The sequence below is a fragment of the Acanthaster planci genome, linkage group LG14, assembly GCF_054643075.1.
Source record: "Acanthaster planci isolate LZ-2023a linkage group LG14, COTS_SCS, whole genome shotgun sequence".
Classification (NCBI taxonomy): domain Eukaryota; kingdom Metazoa; phylum Echinodermata; class Asteroidea; order Valvatida; family Acanthasteridae; genus Acanthaster; species Acanthaster planci.
The window spans coordinates 8616886-8644792 of NC_141790.1; the positions used below are offsets into that span (position 1 = coordinate 8616886).

At 42.4% G+C, this 27907-nt stretch overlaps 1 protein-coding gene across 2 annotated transcripts; it reads left to right on the plus strand.

The window, feature by feature from the left end:
• The first annotated feature begins 892 nt into the window (after positions 1–892).
• LOC110980765 (sodium/potassium-transporting ATPase subunit beta-1-like) lies at positions 893–27883 on the plus strand. 2 transcript variants are annotated; one of them, XM_087145672.1, is made up of 6 exons: positions 893–1088; positions 22480–22608; positions 23418–23522; positions 24225–24394; positions 24950–25051; positions 25908–27883. In XM_087145672.1, the coding sequence occupies exons 1-6, from the start codon at positions 968–970 to the stop codon at positions 26202–26204; spliced, it is 924 nt and encodes a 307-aa protein (XP_087001798.1). In that variant the 5' UTR covers positions 893–967; the 3' UTR covers positions 26205–27883. The 2 variants fall into 2 exon arrangements, with proteins under 2 accessions (XP_087001798.1, XP_022093414.2); XM_022237722.2 differs by lacking the exons at positions 22480–22608; positions 23418–23522; positions 24225–24394; positions 24950–25051; positions 25908–27883 and adding exons at positions 10288–10416; positions 13146–13250; positions 14537–14703; positions 15733–15834; positions 17108–21311 and having other exon boundaries at positions 913–1088.
• The last annotated feature ends 24 nt before the right edge of the window (positions 27884–27907 follow it).

Below are 27907 nucleotides of genomic sequence, written 5' to 3' on the forward strand. Positions count from 1 at the left end.
GAAAGTTAAGATCCGAGTCTGCACCGTGCAGTCCGCCGCGATTCAGAGCCTGAGGGAAAAAGCCGCTGGACACCGTACTCCGTCTGGTGTCTGATAACTTGACTGCCGTCTCAAATGAAACTACAAAACAGATTAATATGCGTGTACATCAGAGATCAAACCCATCAGCAGTTCCTTTTGTGTTACCGAAGCGTGTTGGAACTTGGCAGATCCCTTTAAAATTTTGATCAAGGAAACACGTCCGCTTGAAAAGGAAGTTTAGTTGGTCACAGGGATAGTACATAGCCTTTACCGGTGTCTGTTGTGTGCTCAAAATTGGGCAGTGATACTTTTGATTAGGGGAAAACATTTAGGCCTAGAACTATGAGCAAAATAATCATCGTGACTGTACGGCTGAGATATAAACAGAGAGATCATACGCTTTATGTGATGTCTATGGATACAAAGCGGATGCATTTTGTAAATTTCAACCATTTCGTTTCAAGTTCGAGCCTTGTTATGTGTCAAAAGCCTTCACAATTTCGTAATAGCAATTCCCTTGCAACTTCTATAAAAAAAACGTTTGGCATGTCATCCAGTAACATGTTAGTCCAATGAGGGTTTTGTAGCCGAAGGTTGGAGTTTTTCATCCCTGCTTCAACTTCACCACCGTTATGGCAAAATACGTGCGCACCCTAGTGTTGAGACTTGGTTAGGCAGCAAACTTTACATCCGGGAGCTCAGCGGCCCCACGTAATATTTCATTGGTAACCGTTAACCAACGAGTACCAGCCGGCATGCCGTAAAAATGGTCCTGTACCCAGACGTGTTTAAGCACATTCGTGTAGCATGCTGTAAATTTGAAATGGAAATCTTTACATGGGCTCAGACTAAGCTTATGGTAATGAAAATGTATATGTTCAGGCATAGGCTCAAATCGATCGTTCTTTTCGTTTGGTTGGACTCGACTGCGTGAACTAACAACATCATGGGTGGCGAAGATAAGCCAACTTTCAGGCAAAAAGTCCGCACAAATTGGGCGGCCTTTCGCATATTCCTGTGGAATTCGGAAAAGAGGGAGTTCCTTGGCAGAAATGCGAAGAGTTGGGGTAGGTACATGGTTTAATCGTCGCTGTTAAAGGCGTGACATGTTTGTGAATGTTCAGAAACGCCGGTCAGGCCGGTGTTCCTCACTGTGGTTAACTGTAACGGGGCGCCCTCCTTCCCTAGTTCAATAGTATTAGTAATAGAAGTTGCAGTCATGATCAGTTTTATTTCTAACACAAGGGAGGTCTTTATTATTTTCATCAAATTACCTTCAAGGAGGTTGTCTTTTTACAGTAAGCCCCAGTGCTTTTTTCTTGTTTAAATTTAGCCTAGCCTCCTCCTAGCCTCCTTTGCCATGCAAAGTAATATAAAATGCATTTTTTTCACTTAGCACTAACCCAAGGTCATGCAAAGTCACATCCGCAAATAGGCTATGGGGAGTAATTGCAGAATACCCTGCCACGCGAAAATACCCCCTAACAATCTAATGGCTATGTAGTCGAGTGGAGGTTGTTCGGCTTAAGTCCAATGTGGGTCCTGGGAAATGGCTTCGCGGATACGGGAGTACGAAGTGGGCATTGTGGCGTACCGCAACGCAAAGTGAATGGGAAAGACGGAAGAATTTTGCAAGTCTAATGTGGGTCCCGAGAGCTGCTCTGTGGATACAAGTGGGCCTTGTGGAAGCGTGACTCCGTATCCGCGGGTACGAGGTGGGCAAGGTGAGTGGCGGGATATTCTGCAATTGTGCCGGCTATGGTTTAACAGGGAATGTATATTTGGGGACCCCATTTCTAGAATAATAGAAGGGGGACGTAACTTCCATGGCCGTACAGCAGTTAGGTTCCTAATTTCGCCTCATATCATCAAGTATGATTGGTTTTCTCAGAAAGTGGCGACATAAGGAATGTGGCAACTATACCGACATAAACGTTAAATTAAAACTTTTGACTTCACCTTGGTAGATGACTATAACATCATACTCATTAACTGTAGGGTTGATGTTGAAAAGAGGGGAGGCTGTTGAGGAGAATTATGAGGGGAAACTGTGTTTTAACACATGATACAGATACAGATTTACATTGCAGGTTTATCAGTAAGAAATCTTTTCTCACAATTTACAATTCAAAATTTTGAATTTTAGTTTTTGACCAGTTTTACAAGCTTTAAGTAACAAACCCAGTTAAACTGGGGATCCCCAATACATAATCCCCAGTTTAGTGGAGCAGATATGCACAAATACCAAACGTCACTATTTTGCATATGTTTTCTATGTCAAACACAAATACGCACAGCCTCAATGTGTGTGCATTCGTTGCCAGTACGAAATGACACAGGCTCTTTTGTGCAGTCCTCTTCACTGCCATTAGTTTACTGCACAGTTGTTGGACAGCACAAAAGTACATCTGATATTCCTGTTGGGATAGTTAGTGCAGTTTGTAGTGTGACAGAGCTGTGCATCTTTTTGATTACCAACTGGCTCAAAGAGTGTCTGCAGCATAGGAGGATTAAAGAACCAACACTTATCTACATTCTGACAATATTAATGTACCAGAAATGTATTCAAATCCTTAGGATATATGTAAATGTATTTGAAAACTCATTCAGAAGTTGAAGGATTCAGGACTGTTGGGTAGCAAAAAACTAAGAAATTTTCCTGCTTCTAAAGGGAGAGATTGCCAAATCACGGTGCAAGGAAGGGGGAAAAATGACTGGGAATCACTTTGTTCCTGCAAGGGGGAACTCACCAGGAAATGATTCATTCACTTGTAGAGTTGGGGCCTATTTCCCCCAACCATGCCAAAATTAGCCACAGACCCTGGGGAAGGCCAAAGCAGTTGGTGAGGTTTTCCTGTGTCTGAGGTCATACGGTGTGCCAGAGAAGGGGGCAGGGAAGGGTTCGCATAAGGATTTGGTCAGTCGACTGAGCAGGCTGTTGCGTTGCTGAGTCATCAGAGTGTGGCATTGGGGAGATGGTGTGTTTGAGTAGTCACAGGCTGTCCCCTCCCTCCCCTTTTTAGGCAGCTGGTGTGGTTAACGAGTTGAACCCTTCACATGGCAGATCAGGCCTCACATTTCATGTTTTTTAGGGCACTGCCATTTGGCATTGGTTGACTGGCTGAAGTAAAGGGCACTGCCAAACGTGAGGGCATAAATGCCATCAGCGTACCAAAGTTCTGCCATTAATGCCATTCCGATTTCGAAATTTTTTTTTTTTTTACATGTATATTGCATGAAAATCAGTAATCATTCAGCCTGGCCTGAGAAAAAGTAGGATAGGGCCTACGCATTATACCTGAACATGTCCATGATAAGTGCCAAACCAGCAGCCGAGTGTTGAAAGACAACAGTCAACTGCGTGACTTTGCACACAACAACGTACATGAGAATCCCGGTAATCCCGGTAATCCCGATATTGTCGATATTGTAAATGTACAGTTTGGATCGCATGCGGCGCATGGCACTACACTGCAAACACCACATTGCGGTGTTACTTAAAGTACTGCCACGACCATACAGTTGTCCCGTGTGCATGAAAAACATGGAGCTATCGATATACATGTACATGTACCGTTAACGTGTACATGTTGATAAGCACTTAGTTTTAGACCAACATGCATGGTGCTTGGTTTGTTCATGTGCTGTTATGTTAAGTCATTGGATAGGCCAGTGGGTGTTGCCTTGCAACATTGACTGTGCCGCGCTTGAGATCGTGCAGTGTGCATGATGCGGTCAAGGCCAGGCTGCCGGTGCGCGGCGGGCTGAGTGTACGATATACCGGTACCCATCCCCACATACACACAGTGCACGCACGCCCTGCATATGCATGCATGTCATGTATTTGGATGGCGTGGCACAGTGTTCCAGTCGAATGTGAACGATCATGGAATGATGTGTATGTCACTTTCCATGCCGCTTTTCGCGTACCTTGCTGAACGAGGGCCGTCGATATGCACATGTAGGGCACTATAGCCAAGAGAAAAAAGGCACTGCCATCTTGGCGGTTAAATACGATCACTTTTCAGAGGCACCACAGCCAAATGGGAGGGCACCGACAGCCACGGCTGTCGTAGCCATCGGGAAATTTGAGGCCTGCTTAATTAATACACTGTTCATGCATGACTTACGCCGAGTAATCTTAGGAACATATTCATGCACATGCTGGTGCGTCATAACTTTGTGTGATGTTTGCAGGGCCATAGTCGAGCCCACCACTCACAAGACCAGTCACACTCCCTCTCACAAAAACTAGTCGCGAGTAGCAGAGTGGCCAGTGACAAAGGAGTGCTTTTGACTCAGTTAATTTGAGTCGCTTGCTTGTGAACTTGATTTAACAGTAACTTATGATGGACTTGACGATCAGTTCGGCCCCACATGCTTGAAACAACATGTGTCACAGTGTATATATAATATTCATCATCCTCTTGTATGTATAAAAGAACTTCATTCTGCGCCTTGGTTGTTACTGTTGTGTACATGTACTCTTTTCAGATTTCTATAGCCAGGCAAATTATCCCCCCTCCCACAACTCCCCATCTCCTCACTTTCGGGCACAAATTTATGTCGCAGTAGGCAACTTACTGGTAGCTTAGTACATTCTGTTAAGTGTTATTAGTTTGCCACACGTTATGGGACTGGATTGCAAAGCAAAGAATGCGTACAGCTCGCCCTTTACTGGGCATCCATAAAAGTTTATTACAGTGCAAATGGTTGGGGTATTGGCTTTGTCAGATTAATCCTCTGCTACCTGTGAGGCAACCTCATGTATGAACCAGCACAGGGAGTCTCAGCAGGTCCCGCATAATTGAATCCTTTTTTGGAAGTCTCCATTCAAGCAGTAATGCACTATGAATTATTGCAGACACCGCGCACATTGACTGCACCTACATGTACATGTAGGCTGAACCACCGAACCCTGTCCCATGCATGGGCTGATCAACATGAGGATGCATGCAATTATCGGTGAGGAGGAACTCCGGGGTTTGAGGGAAGACCTGGGGTTAGCAGGGCAAGGGTTCAGGGTATCAGTCAATAATGGGCAACAGGGTCCAACTGATAAACTGCTGCCAATTAAACCTGTGGTATCAGGGCCTGTGTTGACTTTAAAAGAGCCACCAGTGCCCCGATTTACAAAATGAGTTCTTCCCTAGACTAGAGTGGCATGTAAGCACCCCTATGCTAGTAGGTTCAAGGTTATGTACAGAGTTCAGTCAGTTGTTGCTGCTGAGTGTGCATATTATTACTGTGCACATTCAAAGGTTACTTACTGGTTCAGCAATCAAAATTGTACAGTCGAACCTCGTTAACAAGAGCTCCGTTAATACAAGATTCTGCTTATAACAAGGGAAAGTTCAGGTCCCAGTCCTTTCTTTTTCATTGTTTGCACTCCTGATAATACAAGGTTCCCGTTATAACAAGGTAATTTGCCAAGTCCAAAGGACCCCATATTAACAAGGTTTGACTGCTAAATTCCTGAGAATAAGTTTTCAGCCCAGTTTCCCCAGCAATTTGGTGTGTTTGGGGGTTTTTCCAGTTTACCCTAAACGAATCATGCTGAACATTTCCTTTTGATGTACATGTATACGTCTCGGTCTGGCACCCTGATGAAAATGGATATTACATGTATGTGGGTACAAAAAATGTTGGGGGTTCCTGTTGATTTTACATTGTATGTATTCTTCTAAAGTTCCTTCATTCCAAAGTGGTTAGACAACTTGGGGTAATTACAGGTGAATTAATTTTGGGAGTTGAGAGATTGTCAGGGTTTCAGCCACTACTTCAACAGTATCACCTCCCTCATTTCCCAAGAATGGTAGATTTAGGGGGGATATATCAGTGAAAACGAAATAACTTTCAAAGCACAAAAGTTGAATTACATGTACAAATGTAGTTATCCGGCAGTAGTAAGTCTGCTGTGAAAGGTAACCTTGAAACAAACATATAAGCATGCTTCAAGGACGGAGGCTTTAGCCAGCACCAGCACACAAAATCAGCTTCTGTGAGATTCATGTCGCCCCAAGTGCATGAAATAACGGTGACGATTTTGGTGATTTTGGTCTTGGGCGCATGGCTCAGCTGCAGTTTTAACAATCCTGGAGGGGCCAGGTTTAAGTATTGTTTGCATATCTTATCAGGGCTCCATTCAGCAGGTGAATGGGCAGTATTGAACATGTACATGTTTGTTTGAGTGGGAGGCCCAGATGCATATGCGGGCATGCTGGCCACATGGAAATACTGGGAAAAGGATTTTGAAAAGATGGTGTCACAATTTGTTGGTCATCATTAATGGCTTTACATGTAGATGTACATATCAAGAACCAAATTTTTGGTGGGGGGGTGTGCTTGTTTTGGAGAGGCCAAAAAGTTGGGGGGTTTTCCTGTAACCTTTTATGGCATTTCTGAGGGGTGAGACTGCGTTTTAGACCAAAAATCATCTTTCACATGTACGATTAACAAAATGTACTGCGTCTTTTGGAAGGGGCCATGGTCCCTGGTGCTCTCCCCCTCCTCCCGATCCATCTGTCCTTTGGAAACAAATCCAGTTCTGCTGAAAGAAGGGAAAAAAGCTCCCAGATGTCATTTTCTACAAAGCCCAAAATACCCATGCACTTTCACTTGTGGGTGTGTCTGTGTGAACATACTGTGCCAGTCATGGGTGCACCATACATGTACAACACCTGTCCGAAAACCTACCAGAGATGCAGACTGGTGGAACTCATTACTGGGACACTAACTGTTCGCTACAGATTGCATTAAAGATTCATAGTTTTCAAGATGTATTTTTACGTTGGGGAGATGTTAATTTATATAACAGGTTTTAACGAGATTCATAGTGTTCGGAGTATACTGTACATGTAACCATCCTCCTTCCTCCATGATGTAACTGGATAAAATGTTTATCGCTAGGAATCTGTGTTTGCATAGCAAAGAGGGTCTAATGGCTTCCAGTGTCAATTTCCCCAAGCTTTTTTTAACAATGCTTGTGGAGATGTTGGTCTCCCTTGGTTTAAAAGGGTTTGCTTATAATGAATTCAGCATAACCTTCCTGGATCCAGTCTGGAATCCAACAGTAGAAATAATTTTTTAATTTGATCTGATCAGTAAAGAGGGAGATTTTTTGTTAACAGTTATTTTCTGCATGTATTAATTCAGCATAACCTTCCTGGATCCAGTCTGGAATCCAACAGTAGAAATAATTTTTAAATTGATCTGATCAGTAAAGAGGGAGATTTTTTTGTTAACAGTTATTTTCTGCATGTATTGAGTATCCATCAGTGTACAAATTTCCCATGAAGAAATGTGGAAGTCCATCTCTGGTACTGGTACGGATGTTGTGCAGTCACACTGACATCAAACACTTCAAGAAAATATGTATTTCAGATGTACATAATGTACATGTACAGTGTAATTGAGGAAAAATGAAAAACCCAGTCTGCAAATAATATGAAGTTTGAAATCACACAAAGGAATAAGATGAAGTTTAAAAGCCTCACGTGATGGCTTCAGGTTCCCCTGAAAACCGAACAAGTTTCTCTGCTCAGTCTGAGTCCGACCCTCCAAATCCACATTGTTTGTTGGACTACATTGTACGTGTTCAGCCGCTAGCGCTTTGTCGCGTTGCATATGTATGCACAGTTTACTCGCTTTGCACAACTTTGCACGTCCCTCTCCCTCGTGCTTTGAACGTCCGACCCAGCGTCCTCCCTCCCCGATCCTGCTTTGGCCATCTCTCTCACCGCTGTGTGTGTGGACAGGTTAGTGTCAGCATCCCCCTGAATGTGCCAATCGTGAGAGCATGATGCATGTGTATCTTGCTGCTTGCCTAGGATCAGCAAAATGTTACCTTATCAATTTTACCTACATGTACAGTAGGCGTTATTTACTCATACAAGTAAATGTACGTGTGCTCTACATGCATGTACCTATGCAGGTTTGTGCTAAATACACATTTGCAGATAATACAGTATAAGGTACATGTACATGTATTTGATCAGGCTTATTGACCCTAACCCTACATAAAACAAATTACTACTTGTAGTAAAATGTAGTACTGAGCACTCTCGCTTGTAAGAGGACATGACTTTATTGTTCTGTGAAGCCATAAGATACAATAGATAAGACAATGTACCATACAGTGCTGTGGCGCTGTAAATGCATGGCTTATTGTTCTCTGTAAAAGTAACAATGAAAGTAACCTAGCCAGAATTAGTAATTTGTAGCACTAGGTCCTTCAGGCTCAGACTATTACTTAGTATTCTGTAGTACTGTGTAGTGTAAGCCAAACAATATGCTTTGCAGTTAGGGTTAAGGTTGAAACTTGCTTAAAATTCATGAATTATTACTACTTATGGTAAGCATGCCTTTGTAGTATTCAGTGTTATTTTACATGAACATAGTTGCACGAACTGCATGCACCATAAAAGGAAAAATTTAGTGCTGAAAATTCTGTCTCGGTGATTAGTTTTCAGGCTTGATATTAATTTGTGCATTACTAGAAGTGTGGATGACCCCTCTGGTGTGTCAGCTTTTTATTTGTGCGACCCGAGATGTGAAAGAATTTTTAACACTTTAAATCAGTCAAACCCTGCTGTCACTTTTGAATAAAAGGTGCTGCGTGTTTGTCCCAGTTTTATTTTTGAAGAATTTTACCTAATTATGCACACTAAATGGTATTTGGCCTTGTACTCATTTCACAGGTTATACTCGCAAAATTTCTTTAAAAAAATGAAGCTGTTTTTCATTTGGGAAATGCAAGCCCAGCGTTAATGGCAGCCGTGGTAATGCGAGCTTCCTTGAAGCAGTCTGGACTACATACATGTACATGTACCAGTATCTGACAAATGAATAGCCATTCTGCCCACCGGGAGCATTAATTATGCCGAGGCGTACGCTCACCCTAAGTGTTGGAGTAAATGTCACGGTTGTCAACTTGCAACGCATCCACAAAGAATCCACTGCAGTGCACATGATACAGTAATAACAGCTGATTTTTATGCATACTTAAAAATGTGTACAATTGCTGTGCGCATGCATTCGAGATTAACATGTCTGCATACACGTATAGTGAGGAGTATTAGTACATGTACGTATTCGTGGAGTTTACCTGAAAAGCATTGAGTATTTCTACATGCAAAATCTACGAATGCCTCTGAAAGAGGACGGTTGTTTTGGCTTAGCAAGTACATGTAAGCAGCGTTAAAATTCTCACTTCGCATGGATAGTGCCTCTGCTGTTTCCAACAATTCCTCAGTCATCCTCACAAAGCATTTATTGCTATAAACCAACACGGATGTAGAGTATGAATCATACCAGTAATAAACAACACAGCATGTAAACCAAGCCTGTTGGAGTGCTTTTAGAGGAAGATAATGCATTAGTATGAACATTACTGGCACGTGCAGTACGTGTAGACCGTTTAAGCAACTCGCATGGTTCTACATGTACATGCATATCAGAGCAGCTGGTTTTTTTTCCTGCGTACTAGTAGATAATTAAATTGTAGATATAATTGCATATGAGAACAAGGATAACATTTGTAAAGAATTGAATTCTGTTGTGGTTTGCATTCTAGAGAATATTAGTTGTCATGGAAACAAATTCAAAATGAATTGCATGAAGTACAAAGCACTGAGAAAAGATTGAATGCATGAAATACGTAAGAGAAGCAAATAATCGAAACGCGTAATACATGTTTGATTCTTGGTTCAAAATACATGTACTGTTTAATTGATAGACGTGTTTGGAAATGCATTGATTATTTTTGAAAATTATTTCTTGGTGTGATGTTCCTGAGAATGTATTACTTACATCTACAATGTACACCACCCGTGTCTTGGCCACACTGCACAACAATCAATTCCTTTTCTAATCGGTCGCCTGCAAATTATGTGCATGCTTAATGCACACTGCATCCTGTCAGTAATAATGTTCTTCCGTACAAATTCATAACAGGTTTGTCCCATGTGCTCAGAATGGATACATTTCTATGGTAGCCACCATTTTACCGTTTTGTTTTGCTTCGTCAACATAAAGTAGATTGTTGCCCCCCCCCAATCAGAAAGGCATGTTACCAAGGGCGTCACAAAATCACAATTTTTCACCCAGGCACAAAAAGCCACATGCTCTGTTAAATTTTGTTCATTACTGTTTCTACAAGTTTTAACAAGGAGCTCTCGTCATGCATGCCATCCGCAGGTTCATGCCCCCTGCAGGATGACGGCTTTGCCTTAACTCGTATGTCTCAATTTTATTCTGTGATGACAGGTCAGATTGGAATTTTCTACCTGATCCTTTACATCTGCTTAGCCGGTTTCTGGGCCCTCATGCTCTTCATCTTTATGCAGACAGTCAGCCCGGACCACCCCACCTATAACTCGTACGTCAATGTGCCGGGTAAGTTGACGGGGCAGACCTGCAACCTTGCCCCAGAGGCTTCATACCACTAGAATCTACCAAGATGTGTCAGTAGCTTATTAGCACCGTCAGTTATAGATAATTGCTGATATTGATATATCAGCAGCCAGATATCGATAATACCAATATATCATTTTTTTTTTCGAAGAATGTTCTCAAGATCAAAACCAATGCCGAACACCTTTTGTGGTTAGGCGGCTTATCAGTTGGTCCTAACTGTGCAGCAAGCAATAAGTCTGCTGAAATTCACGAGCTTTTTTATCTTTCTCAAACAAAAGAGCACCTGACGACAACAACCTACGGTCAGTGTGGTATATTCAAATGCAAAGGCATGCATACTCTGGCCAGTCCACGTTTGGAACACCCAGCATCACTAATGGCTCACCTCATTTTAATATGAATGTGCACTCCTAAGTCTCGCCAGTCCACGCTCTATGGCTTGTCTCTCAAAACAATCAATGTACAACTTGCAAAGTCCCAGCCTGCCAGCGACTGGAATGGCAGACCTTATTGATGGTTCAGTTCTTTTATACCCAAATCAACTGACTTTCTAACCCTGCCCCCCAAAAACACAGAACAATTTTCAAGTTTGATCCGTGCTGCGGTAGGAAAGCGGTTAGCGGCCGTCGTACTATAAGGCCGATTCATGTATGAACCGACCTAAACGCTGAAGTACATGTATGCAGTATTCGGGCTCCGTTTTGATTCAGCCTACTCGGCAAACAGTCGTTGATGGCAGCTTTGGGTCATTGCCAAGAAAAAGCGTTGGAACTGCGTGTGCGGGCCGTGAGGTTACACACGTACATGTATCATTCTCAGTTCCGAGCGTCAGGGATTATTTGGGTCATCGTTAGTAGAGAACCGTTCTAGTGTTTAAGATCAGCATGCTACCCAGCATGCTGATCATAAAAAGGGCGCATTTCTGCACAATCCGACATCAAGCACTGGGGTCTTGAGGAAAGACTAAACAATTGACGAAGCCATGAAACCTTACAAAGGGTGCGCAAAAGGTATAAATCCTCTAACCCTAACCACCCAAGTGTAGCTGGACCCTAACCTTCCCCAATCATACCAAATTCAACACCTCGGGAAAAACACTCTTACCTCACAGTACCCAATCCCACAGACTTCAACAGGTCTTTACCTGTGTGATTTTGTTTGGGTACAGCAGGCCCACTGCACAGTACAAAGAGTATGGACAGGCAGTACCTATTCGAACAAACTCACACATACATGTACATGTAATCATGCTGCATATCCATCCCCAACTGCTGGAATCACTGTGGTCAGAAACAAGGAAGATTGTCCTTGTTATGGTAATTATTACATAATATTACAAACTACATCCTTACCCTTTCAATGGCAAGCTTTCTGTTATTACATTATCTTTGCAGATTTCTTTAAAGGATCTAACCTTTATTAATGAACATTTATGGCAAAATCAAAATAATGGGGACCCTTCAAAGAAGCACAAAAAGGTTAAGGGCAACTACCAGTATAAAGGTTAGGGGATGGGCCTACAGAGGTAATGAACTGCAACTTAAGGAGAAATGTTATTTTTGGCTACCAGAACTTAAAATCGAGACAGCAACATTTTTGCCACATTGTTTAACCTGTAAGTCGCCTCGACGGAATCAAAAAGTTCATGTTGCCAGAGTTGTGAGTTGGGGAAAAGTATCCATGGCTCAAGGACCAATTGGTAAGCTGCCTTACAGCCGGAGATACATGACCAGTGTGAATATTTTACAAGTCCGTGACACTGCGACAGTCGTCAGCATGATCAGACAGCAAGATCACAGAAAGCCAGCAGTGTTAAGATTGAATTCTTGAAAGGGGATTCAGAGGTTTATCGGGCTGAACACTAACAATTTAGTGCCTCTGGGTTTCTCTTGAGCGATCCACATCAAGTGCAATTCTAGGAAAAGGCACAAACATTCTTCTTTCATCTCAGACAAGATATTGTCTATAACAACTGCTTTCTTATAATTTATAAGCTTCATTTTTTCATTATATCAGCGTTTTCGATATATCGATATGAGTGTCAAAGTGGTATCATTCATATCGATATAAAACGGGATTAATGTATCAGATATTATCGACATTGACTGACCGTAGTAGCTTATCCGTGTTGGACACTGTGTCCTTGTGATCATCTCAAGACTCACAAGACCAGTCACGAGTAGCAGGGTGGTCAGTGACAAACAAATGTTTTTGTGGCAGTTCATTTGACTCGTATATGTGGACTTGAATTCAGACTGGAGGGCTTGTGTCAGTCCTCTGATTGTCCTATGGCATAGCGCCTACTTTGTGAGATGGCGCACACCCAGCTGTTGCTTTATCAGATATTAAACAGCTGGTAATTGACAGTAAAGGCTAAGTTGTCTTTGGTACATGTATTTATGATTGAGAGTTGCAGGGAAGCCAATTCCTTATCCTTACTAAGTACCTATAAGCCTCATTTCCTCGGTTTTCCTCTTCTGGGTTTTGCCCATTTTCGCAACGCAGCCACTTTGCAGCCAAGGGTGATCAGTTCACATTCAATTTTCTCCCGACGGAAGCCAACAGCACCCTCAAAATGAAAATAAGACGAGCCGACAAGTTGGGTGTGGGTAGTTTTCAGACCTTGTTTTACTCAACAGCAGTGGAAGTACCAGACTAGAGAGGTGACTTTTTAACATGACCACCTGCACTCTGTTCTGTTCATGCAGGTGTAACGCTAAGACCCAAGTTCTATAAGGGCGATGTGGTGTTCAACCCCGAAGTGCCAGAGAGCTACAATGACGAAATAGAGGATCTAAAGAAAATCTGGAATTGTGAGTCTCTCTCATGTCTTAACCCTGACTCCCTCAAGTGACTTACCAGGAATCTTCCAAATCCTTGAAAATCTCAACACCATAACAGTAAACTCTGCATGTGAACAGTTGGACTGTGTTTATTTGTGATACGCCTAATATCACATACACCACCAGTATACCAGTGCGGAACAGTTCCAACAAACCCTCGTGTTGGAGTTTGGCTGGATTAACATGTACTCAGTGTTGCGAAGGCGATGACATTTGCTCAGATTAAAACATGTCATCGTGTAATTTTACAAATAGCTGTCATGTTGTAAAGATTTGGCACTTAACCCTCCTATGCTGAAGTCACTCTTTGGGTCATTTGATAAACACCTCAAAGAAGCACAGCTGTGTTGTGTTGTGCACTGCACTAACTGTCCCTCACAGGAATATCAGATTGCACTTTTGTGCTGCCTAAGAACTGTGCTTCACTGTTTCATGTGCATAATTGTGCAGTAAACCAAATGCAGTGAAGAGGACTGCACAAAAGACCCTGGGTCATTTTGTGCTGACAACCTACTGTGTACACACTGGACCTGTGCATGTTTGAGTTCCATATAGAAACTACATGCTCACCAGTGACTGTGGGCATTTGTGCACATTTGTGCTGTAAAACCATAGGAGAGTTAATGAGCAGAACAGGTAGAGGCCATTCTTCCCTGGTCTCGAATTACCATCATAGGTGCTTTCAAGTGAAAAATAACTTTGAACGCATGTTATCTTAGAATCATGTTTGCATTTTGCACAACTTGGAGTAGTACCATCTGTCTGATCTGTCCACCATTAAATATTTCACTGTGACCACCTGTGTAATTTGATTACTAGCAAATGTTGATGAGTTTTACTGTCGCTTCTGTGTCTTTTAATCCTTGGTGTTCCAGCTGCCAGCCAGACCAAATCCGTGGAGCGTAACATGCAGCGTTACCTTGTTTTGCATGTAATGATATTATTGCATGTTACACTTGTGTAAGACGTGATATTATTTAGGCCTGAAAATACAGATTTTCAATGTAACAAGATGCCAGAGCCCTTAACAAGGATGGACCTTTACAAATGCTGACCCTTGGCGGTAATTCCTTCAAGCTTGGTGCGACAGTTGGTCACTGGGCTCCAACACGTTCCGTGCATGAATCTGTGAGTGCAAACCATAGGAACATTGTTCCAGGGCGAAAACAATGCATTTCCTGTTCCCGGTTTGGAGCCGATAAGTCTGTAACTAACGTCTCTGTTTGTTTTTCTCTATTACATTGTCTTGACCCCAGCCTTGGCTCCTGAAAATCAGACTGATGAGGTCTACGTGGACTGCCTCAACGATACTGCGCCCGACGGCAAGTTCTGTCGGTTTGACCGGGAGGTCCTCGGCCCCTGTCGACCCCCCATGTTTGGCTGGGACGAGGGTTCACCTTGCCTGTTCATCAGTTTGAACAGAGTGAGTGTGCTTTCCCCCCTTGACACTTGTATTAGAATGGGTTGTATTCATTACCAAACAGTTCCAGTAAACCATGCTAATGATCTCCGACCTAGAGAAGCAAATTGTTGATCTTTTTTTTCCAGGAACTTGGGTCGGGAGAGAGGGTTCTAATTTATTAATTTTTTTTCTCATGACACCACTAACGTGATAAGAAGCAGTTGATTATTTTTAGAACCAACCTAAATACATTTTAATGTGTTTCGCGTTTTATCTCGGCTCCATGTCGGTGATCAGTTTCACTTTCCGATTGTTTTTCCTCTTATACGAAGCCAACAAGTCTGATGTGAGTTCAGAGCTGTGTGAATGCTCTGCCAATATATACGTGCTGTAGATGACAGATACCACTAGATTCCACTCTGGATTTCACTGCCTGTTTATACATGCAATATGATTTTGTACTCGCAATTGAATAAACGTAATCTCTGAATCTTCACCATAGTTCTGCAGTACATGTATTCAAAGTAAAGATAGGAGACGGGCTGTTTCGGTGGGTCAGGCAGGGACAATCAACAACAAATTTTTTTCATGCGGCCTAATACACGTACACCTGCCAACCATTCCTACTCCTTTTCAGAACTGCTTCTATTATTCAGTTTTTAGACCACCAAAAAAATGAACATTTTGATTTTTATAAAAAAAGGAGGGGGAAGTCATGGCAAAAGAGGACACCCTTTGGTATAGCAGAATGGTGCTGTCACACATACATAGGGGTACATGTACATGTGCGTGCATGTATATGTATGTCCATGTAAATAGCTTCTTTGGCACATCTGCTTGTTTTCTGCGGCTCCTGAAATGGGTGTTAGCAATTTCTAACTTCGGTGTTGGCAGGTATGTAAATGTCCTTTTAAAAGTGCCCCACTGAAATCATATTATTTCATGAAATCCAGACCAGCACTTTCGGTCTCCTCTCCATTCTCCCGAAAGTGTGCCATGCTGACTACCGATCGAAACCGACCCCGAAGCCTCGTTCTTGTCGTTTTGCAGGTTTCGGAATGGATTCCTGAGGACTACGATGAGGACAGTGTCCCTGATGTCATCAAGGACGTCTATGAGCCCGGAAACATTGCGTTCCACTGCATGGATTATGTGAGTAATTATACTGCTGGGAATTCCTCTGCCCATGCAGTGTAATGTACAGGGAATTTTGTTTTTCCTTTTTCAGGCCTGGAAAAGTCATGGAATTTTGTAAAAGTGACTAAAGTCGTGGAATTTTGTCATGGAAGTCATAAAACACTGTAATTTCTATTATCAGGAAAAAAAGCGCATAAAATCTGTGATTGTATTTGCAACCTAAAAGGCCCAATAGTCCAAGAAATTGCGTTATTTGGTCGTGGATTTTCATAATTTGGTCATGGAAAAGTCACAGAATTTAATTGTCCTTTAGATGCAGGAACCCTGAATGTACATGTACCTCCTCCCAGCACTTGCAAGACATGCACTTTTCTATACAAGACACCAGTGGGAACCATACGTGTGTGAGACAAGTACAGAGAATCACTGAAGGATACTCGATGATAACTCTGAATGTACACGTACATTTTATCTTACGCAACAGATTTCATGCGTCCTTGGCTCCAGGGTCCTACATGTAGTTTCATGTGTGACTAAGTATCCGTCACCCCCTCTCCAGTAGTCCTTTCATGCATCATTATTTTTATTTGACCCTCATTTTGTATATATACAGTGTGTGTAATGTTTTCCCAGTTTGTATTTTTTGTTTCTTTTGTATTGTCTTGTTTGTTTCTTGTAATGGCATGCCTGGTACAAGCTGTGCTTTTAAGGTTTTGCCACCTCTCGCATGTCTAATGGCCGCGTTTATATCTCATACATTGTTAGAATCAGTATTTTGCCACGTGTATGTGCCGTTTGTGGAATTAGAAAAATTGCTGGGCATAGCAAAGGCCAGTGTTAGCTGGTTAACTGGCTGACCAAGGTTAACTGCTGGTAGTTAAAAGCTGGCCAACTAAGTGAGCTGGGTAAAAGCTGGTGTACGAGGCTCCAAACACAGTCAGTTGCTTTGACAGTGTTCATGTGCCATACAGCAACACTTGAACAGCCCCAGTTAAATCATTTATAAAATCTCAGCGTCACATTTTGTTGTCAGTCGCAAGTTTTTTCGTTTCTTCATGTGAATGGCTCCCCCCAATATTAATAAATAAATCAGCTATTGATTAGCAGCAGAGCAACCATGCCCAATGGCTGGTTCTCAAATGGTAAGTTTGAAGGTCCAAACCACCCGTCGTTCCAGCGACGTCGGTCAAGTGATAATTAACTGCCGTCGCCACTTGAACATGCCGTGGCATGCAACATCAGAACTCTGCTGTTGACTGGGCCTGCTTTGTCTTTAACTTTCCAATAGAAAAACAAGTATGATTACTCCAACAACACCATCTACCCGTCAGCTGGCATCCCTTTCAATTACTACCCGTTCGTCGGGACCACAGATGAGGACAAGCGTGCCCACTACATCCAGCCGTACGTCGCTGTCCAGTTTGACCTCAACGTGATGGACAAGAAGATCAAAGTCCAATGTCGGGCATACGCGGGGAACCTCTCGCCCCTGGGCGGCCTGTTTGACATCGACTACGTCCCCGACGTTGTTTATGAGTTCGTCCTGTCCACAAAGAGCAAAGAAGAATTGTAATGAGGTCGTAGTTAGGAATACATTTTTTTCCTCTCCCAAATGTCAGTACGTATCTCTTTTTTAAACCTTTTGTCCCGGTTTATGTATATGTTGGTAAGTCAGTGTGAGGAATGCATTTGACAACCAGGATTTCGTGTGAGATTCAATTTTCACGATCAAACGAGAGCTTCAGGTACTTGATGATGGAATTCCAGGGAAAGAGGTCAATCTAACGAGGCGTAATTTGCGTGTGATATTCGGAACGCGCAAAAGATAATTCTCCAGTGTTCCAATCGAATGTCTTGCTTACACTATTAAAAACATGCACACTGAGAGTGAGGGATGTTGCACCTCGGCCCGTGTAGCATTTGGCATTAATTCAGTCAACCGTTCATCACGTGGACCAGTCGTAGTACTAAAGATTGACCGATACAGTTTCTGGGTTGAAGACTGCCAAACCTGTTGCCGCATTCCCGCGCCGCACTACTATGTTCTTGGATACCTTTCCTTTTAAAACATCCTTTCCTTTTATTCCTTCATTTTTGTTTTGAATTTTAAGTTGCACTGAACACTTTCTTTTCTATATGAATTGTCATGGTGAGTTAGTTTTCTTCTTTTTTTCCCCCTAGTTTTGTTTACTGCAGACTATCGTACAAATAGTGAGTGATGCATTACTTAGTCTTGTTGCACTATAAGAAGATTAGTTGACAAAATCATAGCGTCACAGTCACATGTGGAGCGGACAAACTGCTGCCGTCCCAAAAGTCTTGGCCCTGATGAACCTCTCTCCTTGATTCACACAACAAATCCCTTCATTTGCAGTCGCTTCCCTGATGTCACCCAGGGACTATCGACCCGTTGTAATATGACTATTCATCCATAGTAATATGACTGTGCATCCGTTGTATTATGACTATTCACCCGTTGTAATATGACTGTTAATCTGTTGTAATATGACTCTTCATCCATAGTGATATGACTGTGCATCCGTTGTATTATGACTATTCATCCGTTGTAATATGACTGTTAATCTGTTGTAATATGACTATTCATCCCTAGTGGTATGACTGTGCATCCGTTGTATTATGACTATTCATCTGTTGTAATATTTGCAGATGTAGATAGGCTATAAAAGTATTCTGCCCAAATTGCATTATTTGCGCATACGTGTATAGTCATCTACCACGAACTTTCTGCAATAAATTAACTCAATTGTTTTTGTGTGGGTTTTTTCCCCATCAAATTCAGCACAAACCACAGCTCATTGCTCAAGCAGGAATCTGATCCAAGTTTTGACTCCTTAACAAAAATGATATTCTATTTCTGTTTGTGCTTTTCACCCTCAGAATTCTGCTCGAATAAAAATTGTCTGTATACATTATTTCAGTAATCAAAATCAGTTGCAATTAATGCTCTTATCACATTGAAAATGTTTTCAAATTAAGAAAAAAAATCCTTTCAACTCGGTCAGGCCTTTTGCATGTATTCTCTTGGACACCATGTATGCCATCGCATTCCTGTACCTCTGTCATCATACCTAGCGTGATTCCTCACTTAATATTAACTACTGCCATAAAGTGGTACAAACACTTCAGCTATCAACAGAATACTTTGAAGTTGTAATTACAATATTTGACCAGTACTTCCTCGTATTCTTTCCTGCGTATTCTCCTTTGTGTTATTAGAGTTGTGGAAAGACGTGTATTGTCAGAAGATTTTGAAAACAAAATTGCTTAGGCTGAGAGTATTTTGAAGATGTAAAATTGTGTAAAATTTGTGTCATTATTAAAGAGTTGACTTTGTGATTTTTTATGGGTAATTTAATAACGTAGCATTTTAGATAGCGAGGTGACTTTAATGCTTGTTTAGAGGCAGGCATCGGTGGGTGGAAATCTGCGGACAGTTGATCACTGCATAAAAGAACTGGCGTAGAACCAGCACATTTAAATAGCGACTTGTCCCGACAGGTTTGAACAAGGCCAAACCTGTTCCTGGTTGGCTTTTTCTGGCCAGTCGGTCAATGCCTTGTTACAGTTTGTACTCCACGTAAGCTGGTTTTGATTATGCAGTACTGGTTCGGCATGCAGTTCCTTTAGAAACCCCCAACCACCCACCTGGCTCGCGCCGGTATGTGGTATTCATATGCCCTGACCTCCAAACAGCTTCACAGCATGAAGAAATATGGCTTGAACAAGCTTGGCCCAGTTGGAACAGGCTAGATCTAGCACTGGTGGGGATGAGCAACCCCTGCACACCAGTGTATCCATGCTGCTTAGTCTGGTTGGAGATTAACACTCTCTAACTGCGGCTAGAACCAGTGTGATCCAAGTGGAACTGGCTTAATCTAGTTTGGGTTCCATGTGCCCAACTGTATTCACCAGTGAGATGTTGTATTCAGAGTACCGGTAACTCTATTCCTCCCTTTGATTGCTTACTACTTCTTGGCTTATGTTTAGCTCTTAGCTTTCTTGTTTTAAAAATTAGACTGTGACCTGTCACTGTTAAAAGTTGTTTGGATGCAGTGTTGGACTCGTAAGAACCTGAAATGTGTCGGCATTTTTGGATGCAGTTTAAACCAAACCCTTCTGACAGCAATGGCTCACAATTTAGATATAACATTCAGGGAATAGTAAAAAGTAATAACGTAAAGGTTTACCAAATCATTATCAAAGTTTCTTGCTCGAGACATCTGTGAATGTGTTGTGATGATTATGTATTTCATGACGCAGCTTTTCCCCACAACATGGGAGTATTCAATTAAAAAAAGAAGAAAGATCTGGGAAAGTTGTCCATACTGTTTCTCTAACGTAAATATTTAAAGAAATGGGTCTAGCAGGCTGTACAAAAATGCACATTTTGAAATCTGAAGTTATATCTGTCCCCAGATCTTTCCAATTCATTTTCAACAACGTGAAATTCCAGACATAAATAGGAGTTTGTGACTTGATTTTTCCAAAATGTCCATTTCAACCCACAAACCAGTACTGAGTCATGGATCTTAAGGAACCAATGTACAATTTGTGTATTCAGATTCCATTTGTATGGGGATACTCTGTTGATTATCTAGGTTTTAACAAGTTCTAATTAAGTAGGTAAAGAATTGTATACTTGTAATTAGATGTTTTTTAAGGAAAATGGGGACTAAGATGCAACAAAGGATGCAACAACTGAGGATTCCTCAGCCATCATGCCACAGGATAAAATTCTGCTTTCCTTGTCATTTAAACAAGCAAGATTCAGAACTGCACATCCAATCTCTCATAAGCCCGGTGGATGTACTGTTAAGTTGCAAGCAGAAGTCTGTGGGTTCTCCAAGCTTGCTGGAATAATCTAGTGGTGGTCTTTGCGGCCCCGGTCTTTGTCAAGCAGCGACAGTGTCATAGTCAAGGCCGTCGTAAGTTTCAGTCTTTAGCCGAGTCACAGGCTTTTCAAGTGAACGGGGACAGAAACGGTCCTTTGTCGTTGTTCATCCTACTACTAAGGACCAGTGTTGTGACTGGCTTTGTAATGGACTCGACCACAACAGACCACTGGTGGCCCCAAAACCATAAAAATAGATCATACAAGCTGCAAATACTGGTTTGAACGGCTATGAAACAAGGACAAATTTGGATTAATCGATCTTGACATTGTAATGATGGAGAATCTGCAAGATCAAGCTCCGACATATAACTTATGAAAAGCAAAGTAAAAAATTCCATTACATGTATTTAGTTCAGTGCCCCCCCTTTACAGTACCCTTCAGTTCCTTGTCTCTCTTATTGTATTATAAACTGCGAAGAAAGTTTTGAACTTTAGAGAGTTCTTTCCCCCTGTTTTTGTAGTCTGTGTGATATGTACTGAGGATTACACTTTGAAGTATTAATGGATGGCTTTGTGCGCCACACAGTTGACTTTGATGTGCAGGAGATTTTAATAAATAGTGGTTAATTCCCCCTAACCATTGCATGCCTAATTGTTCCCTTTTTTGTGAAAAGAAGTTTTGTATTTCCACTTGTCACTGTACATGTATTTCCAAGGACGTTGGGGATTCTGTTCATGTGCTCTGAATGTGGAGATGTGGATGCATTGCTGACAGAATTGGCCTTTTGCGAGTTAACTTTGACCCAAATCTGGTACACTGAGTTCTTTAAATTTGCGCGAACATAACAACTTGAATTCTCCTTACTAAATCCACTGTTGTTATACCTCGTGATTCGGGGCAAGCTTTTGCTTAGTTACATAAGAGACACCTTGCAACAATGGATAAGGAGGGCATAAAGGAACCAGTCCATTCCAGAGATGGTGATCGATATGTGAAAGCTTGCCCCAAATCACGATGTATAGCAACAGTGTCTTTAGTCTGAAGAATTCAAATTATGTTTATGTGCTGTCAGATAACTCGGTGCACAAGATTTTATTCAATTAAACTCCCAAATGCCTTATTGTTGTAGTGCGGTTGAAACAATAGAGAATGGTTGGGAATTCAGCAAGCACGTGTGTACGGTGCAGCATTTGCTGATCAAGTGTTAAACAGGGCTGTGTGTTGGACCTCTTTTCTGGAAAATCACCCTGCTTGTTCCAGCACTCACCGGAATTCAATTTTTATATTTATAAAGTATATACGATTGTATCATTTGTTTCTCCCCTTTTCCAGCATCCTTGCATGATCTTAGGGATTATCGACAACAGGAATACAGAGTTCAACCTCTACTGTTACATCCAACAGTTAACATGAGTTACCTTCAAGTGTCAATCTGCTGCTCAGCAGAGAGCATGGAAAAGCTTTCTGACTAAAATTTGGTGTATAAACGTGCATAAAGGGAAAGGGTTGATGTGGCCCTGTCTGAATAAAGAGGCTTTACCGTAGTTTGGCATTACATACACTACCCATAAAATGGTGTGGAATTCCAGGCTGCAGGCAAGTAACTGGGACACAGCCTCCGACTAGCTGTTCACTTAACATTTTGCTGTGCCCATAACTTCAGTCTAGGGGCTCCTAGTAAGTTACTTAACCCACAAAGACTGCTAGAAAACCAAGCTAAAAGTAGCCAAAGCCCAAGTTTGGGGAGTAGTTCTAAAGCGCTGACAAATTAAACACTTTGATTCTTGTCCTGTTCTTTACTCAGCTGAAATTGGCCTCTTTTACCTGATCTACTACATTTGCCTGGCCGCCTTCTGGGGTCTTCTGCTCTACATATTCCTTCTAACTGTTGACCTGGACCGTCCCACTTACAATTCCTACGTCGGCCGGCCTGGTGAGTTTACAAATCACCCAGTGTTATTGTCAATTGCCAATTATTGTTTTGTTTTTTATCTGAATCACAAGCAATATACCAATTGAGCCCACTAAGTCACCTGAACTGAATTAGGTATAAAAAGCAACAAGTATGGCATCCTCCCTTGGCAAAATATGTTTCAAGTATTTATCAAAAACCAGGCTGATTTTCTGTGTAGCACTCGTCACATCAAGTAGTTTGTCCACTTTTGGTGAATGACACTTACCACACACTTTGCTGTCATAATGACGCTCTGTGCTGTGGGAGTCCACCATGCTTGTTGATGTCTGATACCCACTGTAGGTTATGTGACTTACAGTGGGTGGAATCGATCTAGTGGATAGTTTGATATTTCGAAAAGGCACTGTCATTGCAGGATAGAACACACTTGCAAAGGCATGTGGCCGCATCAATAGGATTGACTTCATGTTCATCTTTGACCCGTGGCACATCCAGTGTTTGATGTGGGGGGGGGGTACATAGCCAACAGCGAATGTGGCTTTGGCTCATTCAACATGATATTAGGAGAGCAAGAAATTAAAAGCCTTGCTGACGGTCCTGACAATGCTGCTTTTATTTGTTGGTGGTGTTTTCTTAAGGTTTTGGTGCCAATATTTGATAAATAAATGTAAATTACTTTCTATCCCACTCACCTGTGAAGAATTCTTTGAAAATTAAAGAAGATTCATCTGGGGGACCCCTTGTGCTGAATACGCCACTGTCACTGTTTTTGTTTGACCTTGGAATATCAAACCCACTCATTCTTGGGTTTATTAATCTTCTTGAAGGTTTGACCGCCGTCCCATTAGCCAAGTACAGCATGATCAAGTATTCAGCCGCCAATAACAACGACTATGCAAAGTACGTCGAGCAACTCCAGGCCATCTGGGATTGTGAGTAAACACGGGCTTCTTGCTCTTCCGTATGCCTGCAGGCCTTTAGTCACTAAGCCCCATCCTGTGATTGGACCTGCCGGGGGGGAGGTGACTCACAGCCTCCTGGCATCAACCCGTTTACCAACTCACTTCCATAGCTTCAAACTGTATAATCTGCCAGTGGGAAAAAGGGGGACACCAGTTTCTTTGGACTAAACACCAAGTGTATCAAGCTGCTATGTGTGGAATACAGTTCTGTGTTCTCAATCCTCCAAATTCAACATGATGTCGCGTAACCTTAAGGGGGTTAGAGTTAATGTTGTATATCCCGACTGCCACAGTTGAGTATTTCTACCATCATGTTCGAAACAAAACTGTTTGTCTAAATTATCAATTCTAGTGCCAAAATGGGAAGAAAATGTAAATGAAAATGAATCACCCAGAATACAATTTGTTAAAGATCAAGGTGGTCATTGTAGTTGGACAGTGTATCAAATTTCATGTGCATTAGTCTTTTTGTCAGCCATGAACCTGTTGCCACTTTCAGACATTTGGGGGCCATAGCACTAGCTACCAGGGGGCGCCAGCTGCTTGCCTAGGGGCCCTACCCCTCTGAACCCCCCCCCTGCAGCAACTGGCCTACTCTGCCATAGTAGCTAATCTTGTATTGGCAGGTTTCACACTGTCACCCAATAAAAATGGGCCCTCTCTCGATCGTAGCTCTCGACCCAGCCAACCAGACGGAAGGATACGTAGACTGCTCTAATGGCACAGCACCCCCCGAGGGCTCTTTCTGCCGCTTTGATCGCACCTCCCTGGGAGAGTTCTGTGTGCCCCCGGACTTTGGCTACAACCAACGGAAGCCATGTGTGTTCATCAGCTTGAACCGGGTAAGACCATTCGAGAGACAACAGCGTTGCAGTCCACACCAGGCTCAAGACCAGACATAAGACCAGACATAAGACCAGACACAAGACTTGGTTCAAGACCAGGCACAAGACCAGGCATTCTTGCATCTCAAGTTTAAAGTAATCTGCCCCAGCCAGACCCAGCAGTGGATAACTTTTGAACCACCCCACCCTTCACCCATTTAACCTCATGCTGGTGTATCATTTCACCCTTGGGTACCCATTTCTCCTCTGATGCAGGGTTGCCAAGCAATGAGCTCGTTCAGTATTCCAACAGCACATGCTCCAAAATGAACCATGTGTGAGGTTACTGGGGAACATGTATGCACATGAGGTCTGCCTCGTCAGTGCAGCCATATGCCAACTCATACAAGTGCTTTTTAAACTTGAAGTGGTTCATTTGGTATTGAAAACAACATAGCACATTCTGGTCCCTGCCCCACCTTCAAACAACCCTCTCTTGGACATGTCCTGACACCCCTAGGGGTGCATTTGCAGCCCGTTATTTCACTTTTCACACGTCCTCTCATCCCTTAGGTTGTAGACTGGGTTCCTGAGGATTATGAACCAGGCGAGATACCGGAGGAGGTGGCTGATTCTTACAAGCCGGGCAACATCGCCATCAAGTGCGGGTCCTACGTGAGTACCCGCAAAATTATTTCAGCTGGACACAGCAACAGTTAGGCAGCTAGGAACTCTCTTTCATGGTCTTTATAGCATTGTCCAGAGTTGATGAAATTGTCCAAGTCACCAGCTGTATCTCAGACTTTTGAAGACCGGACGATAACGTTTTGAGATACATGTACTTCAGAAGATGCTCAGTACAAAAAAAGCCTCTTGTTAAAACAAAACCCTGAAGAGCAAAGTCTGAGGTCCCCAAGTCACCTTAGCTTTTTTTGCTTTCCTTTGTTTTTCTTATCCTTTTATAGTACAGGTCTGTTTATAACAAAGTTATTTGTCTGTCCCTCCACCGATGGATCGGAGGGTGAGGCAGTAGGGGAGGGAACAGAGGCCACCCCCCCACTTAAAAAAAGCAGATTTTTTTGTTTTGAAAACTGACAGAAAGTTATATAGCCTTTTATAGGGACTTTCTACTTCCCTCACAAAACATGTAAAAATCCCCAAATTATAGTCTTACCCCTCAGAAAAATCATCAAAGGTTACATGTATTTCAAAAGTTTTCGGGCTGCCCCAAAAGATTGGTTTTAGATCCGCCCTCTGCTTCCACAGCCTTTAAATAACAAAAGTTGAGTGAATCATAACACAACTTACATTGTCAGTGAGCCACTTCCAGGTTCCAGAGAATCAAGGGTTATTTGAGAAAAAATCATGTATGCAAGTCACCGTATGACTGTGCCCACCGTCTGACTTGTGTACATATATTGCTCTTCCCAAATGACCTCGGACACTCTTCATTTTGGGCATGCATGGTTGGAATACCGAACTGGCTGATTCATTGCTCATAGACACCCGTGATGGGCCATTTCTCTCGCAGAAAAACAAGAAGCCCGAACAGCTGGGCGAGGGCACCCGCATCTACCCCTACCACGGCGTCCCCTTCCATTACTTCCCCTTCATGGCCACCACTAACGTGTCCCGGTGGGCCGGCTACATCAAGCCATATGTTGCCGTGCGCTTCGACCTTCAGGCCAAGGAGGAGGACATCAAAGTGCAGTGCAAGACCTACACTGCCACCATTGAGCCCCTGAACGGCATGTACGACACTAAGTTTGAGTCAGTTGTTGCTTTCTCCTTCCACCTCACCAAGGAGCCAGCTCATTTGGAGCTGTAAAAGCCGAGAATTCCTTCTTTTTTGGGGGGGGAGGAAGTTGCTAGGACCATGGCCAAAATTCAGTTGGATCAATCAAAAAGTATTTTCGGATTTCATTAAATAAGCCAAGGCACATTTTGTGCTTTTAGTTTGCTTTAGGAAGAGAATACTGCCCTCTTGAGTTTGGTGTGTCACTTAGTTTGGCTGCAGATGTATAAAAAATGACTGCAGGCATTGCCAATTCCATTTAAGAAAGACTGCAAAGGGCGTAACCCAAAAGCAAGCTTTTTTACATTTGATTTTTTTTTCACTCCCTTCTTGGAATTGTGGAATGTTGTTTCTGGCTGGTCTGAAATTTAACACAAACTTACAAAATCTTGATCAGAGGTGGTACAATTGGCGGACACTTAGAATGACTGACTGACTGGCACAACTTTGTTAGTAGGATGACTGAAGTTGGGTATCATCATTCATGTTAACTCCAAGCAAAACGTGTGGAAGCAATTTTTTTCTCTTTTTGGGATGGGGGGATCCAAGAACCATCTACTCTTGCATCTCGTGAGAAAAGTTGTGCCGTTCATCAGTGAGATGATCCAGAGAATTGTATTTTTGCAGCAGCATGCTCCAATATTTGATTAAACTTAACCCTTCCTTAAAGTCATTGTTTGGCAGTTAGCCATGCCCCCTTTTTTCCCTTAAAGTCATTGTTTGGCAGTTAGCCATGCCCCGTTTTTTCCCTTAAAGTCATTGTTTGCCAGTTAGCCATGCCCCATAGACAACCCCTTGCATTTTTTTTTCGTTGAGTTTTGTTTGTCTCAGAGTTTGCACGTCACACGTCCATTTTTGTATATCATGTAAATGAACAACATTTCTCAAGCTGCGTGGATGCAATTCTGTCACGATAGGTCAATTGGCATTTGCACTCATTTATACTGGATTGCGCTAAAGGTAGACAATACCTCCACGCGTGGACTGCCTTGGCCACGGTGATCGCATATATTCTTATGGGCAGCTTCAACCACGTGCAAGCGCACGTGCGAACACTGCATGCCTGACTAGTTTGTCTTGAATAGGTAGATTACTATAACAATACGTCATAGGTCCAGCATGATCATGACATCACAGGAAAAAGGTTATAGAGTGATCCTGTAAGCCCCACCCATAATCTTTTGACTATACACGGCTGTGGTTTGTTTGGCATACGTGCACAAAAGTCCAACCTGTGCAGGTGTGCATTACGCATGCGGCTGCAACATGCATCCTGGCACTGGAGCGCAGAAGCATGTGTCAATTGACCACGTTTGTGGTGGGCGGAGCTAACTGAGTTTCACCTCGAAACTTGAGAATGGGTGCAACTGGTGAGGGTAAAAAGAATAACGTACATTGCAAGGATTTTCAAGAAGCTTGCGATAACATTGAACTCATTTGTAGCATAAAAAATTAGTATCCTTTTTAAGGGTCCATTGTGACGAAATAGAAACTGGCCCGTAATGTTGTCCGTAAACAGTAGAAAGAAACCGAAGATGTGATTGCTGCGGAAAAGGAACAGTTCTGATTAGTTGAAACCATTAGAAGATTCCATTCTCAGATAGGGAGGGCCAGTATTGTTGAACAGTGTTTCCATTTCGCTAATCACGGATTGTTTCAGAGTTATTGTCCATTACAACTGACCAATTAAATTTCATTTAAGTTTCCCTACAGATTTGTCTCTGTGTAGTTAGCAC